This window comes from Cuculus canorus, chromosome 14 (genome assembly GCF_017976375.1).
Source record: "Cuculus canorus isolate bCucCan1 chromosome 14, bCucCan1.pri, whole genome shotgun sequence".
NCBI lineage: Eukaryota > Metazoa > Chordata > Aves > Cuculiformes > Cuculidae > Cuculus > Cuculus canorus.
The window spans coordinates 14,860,040-14,873,568 of record NC_071414.1 but is presented as its reverse complement, the minus strand read 5'-3'; the positions used below and the strand labels follow the sequence as shown (position 1 = coordinate 14,873,568).

Genomic DNA, 13,529 nt, shown 5'->3' with positions numbered 1-13,529 from the left:
CTCTGGACAAGACCATGCCAGTCCCAAAAGAGTTTAAAGCCTGAGCAGATGGGCGAGCTGGGGCATGAGGGCGAATGGACGCCTGCCCAGGTCAGTGGCACAGATGAAGAGCCTGCAGACCTTCAGTTCCCTCCACTTCTCCCTGGAGAGGGAACTGGATGTGGTGGAAAAGCTTCTCTCTCCTCGATGCAAGAAGCCCCTCAGTGGCTGAAAACTGTATAAACAGCAGCAGCAGGCTCCCTCCCCCTTTCCATTTCTGTTTGTTAAACACACGCTCCCTGCCTTGCTCTCATTCAGGAGCTAACACAGCATCCAGCTTTGTGAGACTGTTGTCCGTCACCCTGCAAGAGGGTCCTCTCCGGATGCTCAAGGGTTGGGTACCGAAGCTCCCCGCGGCGATGAAGCACCCTCGGGCAGCCCAGATCCTCCACTGACTTCCCCATTTTCCCGAGGACAGTTGCAGAAAAGTGCTCCTCACTCCTTTGCCACAGGTTGATTCCCAGAGAGTGGAGAGGACGAAGTGCTCCATCCTGGCCAGCAATGAGATGATAACTCAAGGTGAGTGGCTTTGTTCCCCTGAGGAGGAGGATGCTCTGGCCTTTGCAGGTGGGTCGGGGAGGGCTCGTCCGAGTGACAGGGCTGAGATGGGGCCAGGTCTTGGCCATGCCACATGGTTCAAGCACCTCTGGGAAGCTGACTTAGGGGACCAAGAAAGGTGGAACAGAAAGAAAGTGAACAAGAAATACTAGCAGGAGAGTTTCAGATGGTCCCCGAGCAGAAGCAGGGAGCCCGGGAAGCGGGATGCTGAGTGAGAGCAGTCAGGAAAGCAGGTTGCTCTGGGGGCTGAAGAAACCAGGCACGTACAGCTACAGAGCAGAGTGCTGCAGGTGTGGGGCTGAGGTGTGCAGCTGTCTGAGAAATCCTGATCTCTCCCGCAATCTGCCTCCTCGTGGCTTGGTACAAACCTCCCGTCAGCTCACCCTGTGCTGGAACTGCACATGTTGCTGGTACTCAGCTCACTGACAGAGATCGGTGCCCTCAGAGAGATGCAAAGGGAGATAGGGGACTGCAAGAGGAAAATTGGCGCTTGCTTGCTTTCTGCACTCACTGCATGGTAATTGTTGAACAGAGGGATCCTCTCATAGTCTTGTTGTAACTTGCATTTCACCTATGGAGTTTCTGGTCTGTCCCAAAGCAGGATGATGAGTTTGGTCCTTGGTTGTTCTGTTAGTGGGATTGTTATTTCTCTCCCCTCCTTTGCCTCATCTACCCCAGACTTCCTAAATTTCAGCAGGCAACAGACTCCCCCTGTTAACCAGGATCTTTCCATCAGGCTGTTTCTTCCCTTCTGCAGCCCCAACAACTGGTGTGGCTCCACTGCCATGTCACCTGCTGAGCCCTGACTCCCAGGCAGTGTTCCTCTGTTCCTGTGTCATGTCCCACAGGGCAGATGGCCCTGTACTGTTCCCCCCTGCTTTCTGTAGGAGAAATTTCCAGGAAAAAGCATGTATCCCTGCCAAACAGGTCTCCTCATCACCGTCTTGTACATCCTATCCTGAGCTGAGTGACTAAGGCATCCTCCTTGCCTCGTTCACTTCAGAGTCTTCTGTGGCTCCAGACTAGGCAGGGATGTGCAAATATTTTGAGTAAGGAACCACAAGAAACCCCTGGTGTATTTCTTCCTCCCTGCCCTTTGTCTCCTGGTGCCAGTTCTACACTGGGGCCCCCGGGAGCAGCTCCAGAGCCTTGGAGATTTGCAGGTACAGGGGTGGCAATGCGTGTCTGATGCCACCAGGTTTCTGCACCAATGGGCCTGACCTGGACAGGTAATTCACAAAGCTGCAGAAGATGATGGGCAGGTCAGAGGGTCTTTCCTTCTGCCATAGTGTCATAGCAGGGCAGTCACCCCTCCCCTGGGGATGGAAGAACCTGGGACAAATTCTATCTGCTATTTGGCTTCAGGAAATCATCCTAGAGCTGTCATTTGTCCTGAAACCAGTCCACTGTACAAAGAAGGCAGCCACCCCCTCCCCTCCATCACTCACATTTTGCATCTCATGCAGCTCCTGAAATCTATGTTCGGGTTTTATGCTGAGAGATGCGGAGTCCTCTCTGGTGATGAACGCAGGAGGCTGGAGTTAGCAAACTTGGGCTCTGTTCCCAGACCTGCTGTGGATGCACTGTGTGGCCTCTGCCAAGCTGGTTAACCTCCATATATCTGTTTATTGTGCTCTTCATCCCTTAAGTGCTGTGCTCTGGGGTGCAGGGCTGAACTCTGCTGCCTCTTGAGTGTTGTAGGGGGACATGAAGTTGGTTTCGCCCAGTGTGACAACCAGGTTCTGGTGATAGGAATGGTCTCAGAGCTCCTGGCCATGGACACCTGACTGCTGCCAGATAAGGGACTGGGGATGAGATGAGTCAGTGCTCCAGACTGGGCTGCTAGAGGTGAAAGGGTTTCATGGAGTTGCGCTGCTTTGGAGAAAGGACACATCATGGAACAAATCAGTGAGACAAGTCATGGAAGTCTCCATCAGCCTCAACCCTCTCACTGCAGAGCTGCTGTAGGAAGAGCTTGTGGCTGTTCTTACCCAGAGGGCAGAGGCTGGCCCAAGTCCCTCCACTCCCTCCTTTCGAATCAGACATGAGTGCTATGAAATTGTAATTGCTGGTCATTCTCTGAGCAATCTTTGTCCTTACCTCCCCCTTTTCTGCACCCTTTGTCCCCACGCTGTGTGCCTGCTGACAGCAGTGACCCCTGTCTCCCTGCTTGGAAGTTAAGAGGAAATTAATTAAGAAGCTCTGTTTTCTCCCATCCTCTGCCCATCGTTCCAACCCTGCTTTCTGAACTCTGCCAGACTTTGCAGATGGCTCTTCCAGGTCTGGATGTGCCCTGACAGATCTGGACCAGGCTGGCTGCGTGCTTGGTGTTGCAGCAGGGACAAGAAGGGAGCCGAGGTGTCCTCGGGAAGCAGGGCTGCATGTGAGTCCCAGGGCACTGGGATCACTGTTCCTCTTGGTCATTGACAGCAGTGTGTTTAGTCAAGGGCTGAGGTTTCACAGCTCCTCTGTGCTTCCTCCTCCTTTCCCCCCTCTTCCCAAAGCCTGCTGGCACATAGAACAGCTCTCTGCCTCGCTGGGAGCCATCCCTGGGTCAGGCTGAACCTCGGATGAAGGAGAGGGTGAAGACAGGATCTAGGCAATGCCCTGTTTCTGCATCCTTTCACGGCAGCCCAGCACACAGGAAAGGGCTTAGGAGAGCGTTTCTGCCCACTCCTGGTTTGCCCTGCTGTTTTGTCCTCCCAAAAGCAGTTGGATCTCAGCTCCAAGGTTTTTTCCGTCTAGCCTGGCAGGCTGGCTGGGCACGGGAGCATGCGCCTGGCAGCAGCCTACACATATGCCAGCACTTCCATTACTTGCTGGAACGGACATCAGCCCACTCCTAGCAGCATCCCTGTGACCTCCAGGCAGCCCCCGGAGTGGGAACATTTATTATGAACATTTTGACTCTTAATTAAAATGCCTTAATTGATTTTTAATAGTTCCCCTTTGGAAAAAAAACAAAGCAAAGCAAATCAAATAACAACTCCATTAAGGCCATTTTGTTAGGAAGCAAAACAGCTCCAACAATCATGATGTTCCTGGCTTCTCTCAGATGGTGGGAAGCTGCCAGTCTCCAGTGAAAGGAAATAGCCTGAGATGTGAACATGGGAGCTGGCAGCCCGCTGGTGGGTGAGATGAGGAAAAAGGAAAGGGAGTGTCCACTGCTCCCGTGCTGGGACTTGGGTACGGAAGATAAATGGGACATACAAGCCACAGAAGAGGGGATAACAAGTGATAGCGATGAGATAATGCTAGACAAGCTGGAAGGTAAAAAATCCCAGACGGAGAGCAAGCAGAGAAAGCACATCCACTGCCAGTGTGCCCAGCCCTTGCCCCATTCCGTTCGCTGACCTTGCTCTTCTGGTGGTAAGCTTTGCTTTGAGGCCAGATACAGCACAGGTGTCCGAGACAAGGCTCTGGGCTGCTGCTGTGTGAGGGTTGGGATTGTTGAAGAGACTGTAGCTGTGCCACTTCCCAGGGCCCTGCCTGTTCCCCTGCTCCATTTCCCACTGTGTCAGCTGTGCAGGCGGCTTTGAGCTCCTCTCAATTCCCTTTGGTCTTTGCGGTTACCTTTCCAGGGCTGGGGGCAGTGGTGTTGTGGAGGGCTGACATCACCCTTCAGCAAACCCTCAACCCAGCAAATCCACCCATTTCCCCCTCCTGATGCCCAAAGCTATCTCTCTACCCTTCAAGCAGTAGCTATGTGGTCTCCATTACCACGGTATCTGAACCAAACAACTTCATCTACAGGAATCATTGGCAGAAATCCACCAGCAGAGTTAGGCAAATTTGGCAACCCAATGGACATGGAAAGGACTGGAGGCACACAGGGTTTGCAGCTGGCTGGACAGATTCCTGGGAGCAGCTCCCAAGGGGGAATCACACCCCTTGCTCCAAGAAACCGTAAAACAATAAGCAGCCATTTATTATTCATTACAATGTAATCGCTGTCACCTTTACCATCTTGCTGTTAAGGTACGCTCTTTGTTTAAAGAACTAGATTAAATGCAGGTGCTCTGCCTAGAAGGCAGTCTCCCTTCCCAAGGACAGGCTGTCCTGAGACATTTGGCTTGCAGGGCATGGACCTGAGGAAGGTCACCAGCATGAGGTTAGCGGTGCTCCTGCTCAAACCCAGAGCAGTTCATTCCTCAGTGGCAGCACATTATCCCCTCTCTCTGCAGGTCAGAGGAAACATGATGGTCTGCAGATCAGCCTGTTTGAGCAGTGATGACTTTTCCTCAGTTTTGATCAAGCTGGCAGTGGGAGTCTTCAACCCTCCGATAGTGCCAGGGAGAAGGGATACACGAGGAGCCACATCCACCCCTCTTTGCATCACCACCCCAGCATCAATTCTGAGACACAGAGGCAAAGCCAGCAACAGAGCTGGTTTTCTTCCTGCTATTTTTTGCACTGAATAAAAACCCTGCTGCGACCACACTCTGCTGTTACAATGGCTCCAAACACCAGCCACAGGTTCCAGACTGAATCAATGCTGGCTCATCAGCTGGGCTCCCTGCTCCCAAAGTTGTTTTCACGCAGACGTTTGAGCGCCACATGGCAGGAGGCTCGCTGACTCCGGGGCTTTGGCTCTCGGGGCCTCTGTGCCTTGGACGCTCAGCAACAGCTCTGCAGGAGGCTTGTTCACAACTTCAGCTGTTTGCCTGCTGTGTGTGCACGACCCTGCAGGAGCTCCCTCTACGAAGCCAGCAGATGCCCGGGTGTCACCGACACTGAGAGGATAGAAAGGATCTGGATTTAGCCTGGAGGAGGCTGAGAGGAGACTTTATTGCTCTTCTACAACTATCTACACCGAGGTTGTAGAGAGGTGGGTGTTGGTCTCTTCTCCCAAGGCATAGGTGATGGGACAAGAGGGAATGGCCTTAAGCTGCGTCTGGGGAAGTTTGGATTGGACATTAGGTAAAAACTTCTTCACATAGAGGGTTCTCAAGCACTGGCAGAGTCTGCCCAGGGAAGTGGTTGAGTTGCCATCCCTGGGGGGGTTTAAAAGGTGGGTAGATGAAGTGCTTAGAGATATGATTTTGTAGCAGACAGATACGGTTGGAGTCAATGATCTCAAAGGCCTTTTCCACCCTAATAATTGATTCTATGAGTCTACGATCCTTTAGGGATGCCCGGCAGAATGATGATGACACTAGGTCATTGTTACAATGAAAGCTTTATTTCCTCAACAGGATATGATGATTAGTATAGCACAGGATTTCTGATTGGAACAGCACAGAATTTCTACAAGTGGAGTCGATGTAGTACAATCTACAAGTAGAGTGATACAAAATTTCTGATACAATTTAATTTACAATCCCTAGTCACCTGGACTCTCTGCAGATCGGGTCACATCATAGACAGAATGTTTCAGGTCATGGTTTGCTATATCAAGATAACAATCCAAATATAGACTAAAAAATCATCTAAAAGAAGACATGTCACTTACTCGATCCTCAGAGAAAGCATAGGATGGTGGGGGCATCCCTGGGCATGGTGAGTTACAGGTCTCACTGTCCAGCAGATTCATTTAGGACTTGTAAATGCTTGATTTTATGGGCAGTGCTCTGTGGGTGGTTATGCTTGCCCATTCTCTAATGGGATCATCAGCAACAGCTAGTTGGCTGCTTGCCTGAGACCTTCAAGGCCGGCAAGGAAGGGAGTAGTTGGCCTGACATTCAGGAACCTTGAAAGCTGGCAGGGAGGGGAAGATGAAGTCTGTTTGGTTTGCCTGTTTGGTTCACAGGACCTTCGGGGCCTGATAATGAAGGAAAGGGAAAGTATACGTGACTTGCTTGGTCACAGGGAAGGGCTGCTTGGCCCATAAAATGGTGTTAGTTATGCTAACCACATTACCAGGGGTCAGGAGCAGGGGGTGCTGGTCACACTGGGTTGAGTTGGGTGGTAGCATCACCAGCAGGAGCAGTGGCAGAGACTCATGCAGAGGGAGGGTGACAGAAACTGTCTCACCCAGAGAGGTGAGAAATAACTGAAAAAGAACTGGGTGCACAATGTGGAAATAAGTTATGAGGAGGTGGAGAAAAGTACCTTGAATTTGAGAGTCCTGTCTTTTTCTCCTTTCCTAGTTCTTAAGGAGTGAGGACTCAGGGCATTTTGGCAGACAAGTAAATCTTAACAAAGATGATGACGCCATCATCGTTTTCTTCTGTCAGCTCAAAGAGGTCCCAGCTTTTTGGCTTATTTGAAGTGATGTCCCTGTTTTGCAAAGCCTAGCCAGAAGAAGTAGGAGAGGCAGTGTGCAAAGGGGGTCCATGAACACGGGCCCTATTCAGGACCTGCCAGTCTGGCTCTGGCTGGCTGAGGTTTTTTTTCCCCCTGTTCAGTTCAAATAAATAGAACCTCAGAAACTTGTGTGAAAAGTTGCTTTTTTTCCTGACCTTTCCTTGGGGAATCGGCATTCAACTGATCATAGGCTCTAACAGGAGGTATAAGAGATGTGAAAAGCCATTCAGTGTGAGGAAAGATGGGGTTAAGGGAGAAGGAAGGAGGATGCCACTGCTGCTGCTGCTGTTTAGCCCAAAATGCCATGTGGGACATGCCCACTGATTCTGGGTTCTTGCAGATGCTCTGCTGTCTCCCGTGCTCTCACTTCAGCTGTGTCTGTGTTCCAGACCTCCTTCTCCTCCTGACGGGAAGTCTCAGGCCAGGCATGGGACCATTGGAAGGAACCAACACCACCCCCACCGTAGAGAAGACAACACTAGACGAGAAGTTGCCACAAGGCTGGCATGCCAAGGACTTTGTCACTCCTAGCCAGGATCTCTCTGGATCCCGCAGTGTTATGATGGACAGCACTAAGATCCCAGGGGTCCAGGTTGTTCTGATTGCTGCCTACTCTCTCATCATTCTGCTGGGGTTCATCGGCAACTCCTTGGTCATTTACATCATCGTGAGGTACAAGACCATGAGGACTGTCACCAACTTCTTCATAGCTAACCTGGCTCTGGCAGATCTGATGGTGGACACACTCTGTCTGCCTTTCACCCTTGTGTACACACTGCTGGACGAGTGGAAGTTTGGAGCTGTTCTTTGTCATCTGGTCCCTTATGCTCAAGCTCTGAGTGTCCATGTGTCTACTCTCACCCTAACTGTGATTGCTCTGGATAGGTACCGGTGTATTGTTTTCCACCTGGACAGCAGGATTTCCAAGAGGCTCAGCTTCACCATCATAGCTATCATGTGGCTTGCGGCAGCTGTCCTAGCAGGTCCTCTGGCTATCTTCAGAGAGTACCGGTATGAGGAAATCCCATCTATAAACCTCAAAATGGCTGTCTGCTCTGAAAAATGGCCTTCTGGTAATAACAGAGATGCCACTATCTACAGCCTGTCCATGCTCCTCCTGCAGTATGTTTTTCCTCTTGCAATTATTTGTTATGCTTACACCAGGATCTGGTTCAAGCTGAAAAACCACGTCAGTCCCACTTCTAGGAATGAAAACCACTGCCGGAGGAGGAAGACAACCAAAATGCTAGTGATGGTAGTTGTGGTATTTGCAGTGTGTTGGCTCCCCTTCCACATATTCCAGCTTGCCATTGATCTTGATCTGGTTCTTATCTTCCATGAGTACAAACTCCTGTACACTGTCTTCCACGTCGGGGCCATGTGCTCTACATTCGTCAACCCTCTGCTCTACGGATGGATGAACAAGAACTACCGGAATGGCTTTCTTATGTTCTTCCGTTGCCAGAACAAACCAGAAAGCATCCACACCGAAGGCTCGGTTAGAGGGAGGTCTTACGTCTTCAGAGCAAACACCCTAAATGGAAGCATCAAACAGACTCCTGGCAATGAACCACCACCCACAGAGGTTTAGGGATGGGGCATCTGCCTCCGGGACTGAGGCTGACTGAGCCCACAGACATTCTTGGGTAAATGCTGGTTTTTGGCAGGACATTGTGTTGCCGAAACACTACAGCTACCGCAGCCACATAGAAATTCTCACCTCTATCTCTCAAAACAATAAATCTGGTGTATTTCTGTTTGACCAAACAAATGAATTTTTCCTTTCGAAGCGTTCAAGTTATACATGCAGAAGCACAAAAAAAATCCCACACTGAGAAGGCTTTAATTTAGCCAGTAAAATACGTCCTTTTTGCTATTTCCAATTGCCAAAGTGAGTTGCTCAACCTTTTACCCCCTGACATATTACACATTACAAGTGCACAACCTTTCTTGTGTATGCTTGTTCATCTGTACATCTTCTACCCAAAAGCCTTAATGATTCATCGTTAGCTAATGCCTCCAAGAGGAGGGAGACCTACACTCTCTGCAAACGCAGCCTTGTTCGGGCCATCACTCCGCAGGCCTGGGAAGGGAGCGGGCTGGTGCAGGCTGAAGCCGGGCAATCCATGATCTCTTGCACAGCGCTTGCAGGAATCTGCATTTGCAACCCATGGGATGAGCTCTTGTCCTCAGAAAGCCCAGGAGGTGGCAGTGACACTGCTTACCACAGTTTCCTTTACAAGTGCCAAAGCAAGGCTTTGAGGATCCTCATTAGCCAAGGAGCTTGTGAGCCTGTGCCCTGGGTATAGCAAGGAGAAGAGCAGGCAGAGAAGCTAGGAAAGGAAGGGTCTGGGGCAGCTGGTCAAGAGGACTGAAACTGAAACTAAACCTAGGGGACTGGCAAAGATGATCGCCTCCAGACCCTAAGATGTGGCTCCTGCCATGCAATAACTTGGCAGGTGCCAGCATGACAAGAAAGGCAAAAGTGCCAAAGACACCATTCTCCAAGGCACTGAGAGGTTTCTAAAGCTTTACTTGTTCTGGAGTTGAAGGTATTATGATTCTGTACTTGGGTGCATCAATTCAGAAGACAGATGTATTCTGCTTGCATGGTTGTCACAGATGTAGTCTTCTCTGGCAGAAGAAGACATAGAGACAAAGGAAGATGTATTCTTTCAAACCAAACTATATGTTCTTCTACATAAGGCTGTGTCAGCTGGGGAGCATATTTTTAGCTCTGCCATCAAAGGAGGCTTGATTGCTACTGTGATCTCAGCAGATCATCATTGGTGTCGTCTCTAAAAGTCAGTGTTCATCAGATTGGAAAGTAACTCCCAGATGCAGGGAAGAGACTTAACCGACCTCCTCATTAGAGATAAAAGGAAAAGAAAAACATCGGTTCATAGATCTTCACTGGAACAAGGACAAGAGGTAAGAGGTCTTGCAGTACTGAGTACACCAGCATGGATCAGGCTGCTGGGCTGTCACATCTGGAATTCTCAAGAGATGAATTGTCAAAGGGCTTGTTTGAAAATCTGGCTCTCCTGCCTCCTCCTCAGCCTGACCTGCCTCTGGCCCTTCTTCTCCAGCTCAGCTTCTGACTGCCACACTATATGAATTTAATCTATCTGTTTCTTTCTGTTCTCTGATTCTGGGTTCCATTTGCCTAAAAAGGTACATGAAAGTGGTCTCTGGTTCCTTCCCAAGAGATACCACTGCCAGGCAGGGGCCATGGACAACTCCCCACATTTGGAGGCATAGGCATGCTGATGCCTAATAACGCCCTCAGCACCCGATTCTGCAGATCACAGTGCTTTTTTCTTTTCAAGGAGCTTCAGGATCTATGAAGACCTTGTCAGGAAGTCACCGATGTTCCAGCAAAAGGATCATCTGCTACTTTGACGGGCCAAGCCATGAAGAGAGAACTGAGACACAAGTGAAACTTTCCCACGAGAAGTGCCGTGGTGTCACAGGGGGAGTTTGCTGATTCATGCTGAGGGAGGAGGAAGATATTCTCCTACGCAGCACTCGTAAATTTTGTGCCTACCTAATGAACTGGTCATTTCTACAATCCATCCTCCCAAAGAACTCTCCCTGCGTTTCCATCAAACTCCAAGAAACAAGGAAATGTTTTTGTTTCAAAAGCAGCTCCAACGAGTGGAAAGAATTCGACAATTACCAATAAAAAATAAACACTTCAGAAAGTGATTTAACACTCAATAATATATGTCAGAGTAAAATAAAACATTCAGCAATGTTAGCTTGGAAGCCAATCACGCTGCCAGCTGAGATGGATGAGGAGCTAAATTGCTCTTCCAGGGGCCTTGCCAAAGGTTTTGTCCTGTGACACCACACATGGTATCTGACTGCGGAGCAAAGCAGATAATGACATTATGGATGTCTATTTAATTTTGAGCCCAGACTTTTAAACTAAAAATGGATAGATAAATAAATAAATAGATCCCAGCTCTTCACAAATGTATACTGGCAATGGCTTTTACAGGGCAGAGGGATTTTTATGTTGGACCAAACTGGGAAGGAGAGACTATTTACTTGAAGTAGAACAGGAAAGTTCTGTTTGCTTTATTCAATATACTTGTGCAGCTACACTGATGGATTTCTGCCCTTGAGCTTGCTGCTTTTCCTTGCTATTGTAAAAAGTTACAACTTTCCAGGCATGCCATGAGCAGGGAAATCAGCTCTCAGTTGTGTATACGTGTCCCTGTGGAAAATCACAATGCCTCTGTGGAAGGAAAATGACCCTAGGGTCCACTGCCAAAGAGAACAAGAGAACGTGGAGGGGAAGGAAGCAAAGCTTCTTACCAGAGGTCGATTTGGGCAAATAAATAGTATGTTATAGACTGTCCTACCTGCATAGAAGAAAGGAATTAATTTGTTTTCATAAAACAAAAATCGGTTGGAGATGAAAGCTTCCCAAATATTCACACTTTCCCAAAGATGGCCTTACTGCCATGACCAGTTCTGTGAAACCAAAGGCCAGAAGCATTTTAAGTTTTTGAACTATTTAGAGCTCAAGACAGGGTATGACCCTGCTCTGCAGGTGTCAAGGGCAGATCCACAAGCAGTTACAGACATTCTTGGAGTAAAGGCATCTTTCCACTGCCCGCTCCTTGCCAAAGGTCCATCAGTGAACGCCAGCCAAGCCGGGTGTTAATGACATGGGATGGAATGACGCTTGTCTATGGCCCTGCAGCTGATAGGGAGAAAGGATTTCGTTACGGAGTTAGAAACACAGTGACAGACATGAAAATGAACAAGTGTTTCATCAAAACTTGATGGAAGACAGTGTTGTTCCTGGTTACCAAACAAATTTCCTCTAGGCCTGATTCTTGCTGACGTCTTTTTCAAAATGCTGCTTCACTGAACTGACCTGAGGGTATTTTACAGTTCTTAGGAGAGAGGATCTGAGTTCCCTGAAAAATACCCTGTTTCTTATGTTAGGACACTCTCTCTGATCACATCAGACAAACATTCTATTATAAAAAAAGTACCACTGAACAGTTCTTAATTGCCAAGCAAGCCTTAGCAGATGATTAACTCTGAGTAGACACCACAGGCGGAGATGCCTCTAACTCTCCTGTGCAACCATTACTCACATGCCAGACAAACACAAGAACAGCTGAGATGTGGCAACATCATCCTTTAAAAACAGCAGCATCAATAGCTGTTGTTCCTTATTACAGACTGCTCTAAGAGCTCTCAGCAGTCCCGGAGTTTCTTATCAAACTACCAGACTTGACGAAGCACAGTCAAATTCGCAGAGCAAAAGCGATGCTTTGGGTACAAGAAGCTCTCCAAGCACTAGAAATTTTGCCCTTCAAACACTTAGTTTGCTCTGAAAAATCCCTTTCTGTTTGATTTCCAAAACATATATGTCTGTAACAAGTTAAAGAGTAAAGAGACCACAGGCTTTTTACTTTTCCTTGTCTTAGGGCAATGTCTACAGCTGGCATTTAGATCAATGCAGGGTAAGCTGGGTTCTTCGGTGAGGGCTCTGTTAGAATCAAAGATGAGACAAACTCCTGTATATGCCTGTGCTTCATCCTGCTCCTATAAAGCCCAGATCCATCCTTTCGCCGCTCCCTGCCCGGCATTAACATGTGCCCTCCCCCATTATCCGCCACAGCCCAAGCCCACAATGTCAAATGGCACCTGTTTTATTCAATATACCCACAAATGTGTGAGCAGGAACATCGCTCTGAGCTTTTCACAAAGGGAAATACATAGTAGACTGCGAGAGAAAGAGTTCTCTAACACATGCTAATACGAGAGGGGCTGGAGCGCTATTCTGCTGCAGGAGGTCACAGGCACCTCAGCCTTTCCCTTGATACCAGGTGTTTATCTTATCAATGTCACAGCAACCACGGTCTGAAACAAAATTAGCCTTTGTTTGAGCAGGAGCTGTGGAGTTGGCGCTTTCTTTGTGTGCCTTTGTCTTTCGGCTCTGTTATTGTGTGCTTGCACCAGGGTCTCTGAATGTGCTGGGTTTTAAATAAGGCCTCAAGATCAACTTAACTGGTGAAAATCAGGAATTACTGCAATAATACAGTCAAAGAAAGGATTCTGGGGTTTTATAGAATCACAGAGGTGTCGTGCAGTGGAAGGCGGACTAGGTAAGAACTTAAGGGGAGATTTGTGTTTGTTCAAGGCAGCGTACTTGGTCTTGTCCTGCACAGAGGTCATTTTGCCTATATAACACAACAATTTCATGCTACAGCAAGTGTCTTCAAGTTTTTTGAAGCTTTTTATTACAAAGCTCTTAGCAACTGACATTCACTGCTATTAAATGTGAATTGATGTTAAATATATCTTGTCTCAGTGAGCGCAAGTAAAAACTGCCTCAATATTCTATTTTATATTTATATTCATATTCTATTTTCTTGTACATTATTATTTTTGCTCCTTACAGTAGAAATTTTTGTATTTCTAAGCATTTACCTTAAAATAAATCAGCGAAAACATCACTGGTGCCTATAAGGAAGCAAGCGTTGTAAGGCAGACTGAGTTATAGTGACTAAATGTATGTTTTTTTTGATAGGAACCACTGCTGTTGAAAGTGGGCAGCCTTACTTGGAGGTGAGAGCCCAGAAGGGCTGCAAATCCTACAGCACGAGAGCAACATACAGGAACCTGGGGATCGGGTTGCTTCATCCATATCAACAACT

The 13,529-nt window shown here is 48.2% G+C and overlaps 1 protein-coding gene across 2 annotated transcripts; it reads left to right on the top strand.

Moving 5' to 3' along the window:
- The first annotated feature begins 253 nt into the window (after positions 1 to 253).
- Positions 254 to 13,281, top strand: LOC104059444 (neuropeptide Y receptor type 2). 2 transcript variants are annotated; one of them, XR_008452350.1, is made up of 3 exons: positions 254 to 558; positions 7,233 to 9,774; positions 10,173 to 13,281. XR_008452350.1 is itself a non-coding variant. In XM_054080031.1 (2 exons), exons 1-2 carry the CDS (start codon positions 546 to 548, stop codon positions 8,432 to 8,434), a joined length of 1,215 nt encoding a protein of 404 aa, XP_053936006.1. In that variant the 5' UTR covers positions 254 to 545; the 3' UTR covers positions 8,435 to 13,281. The 2 variants fall into 2 exon arrangements, 1 of the variants encoding a protein (XP_053936006.1); XM_054080031.1 differs by having other exon boundaries at positions 7,233 to 13,281.
- The last annotated feature ends 248 nt before the right edge of the window (positions 13,282 to 13,529 follow it).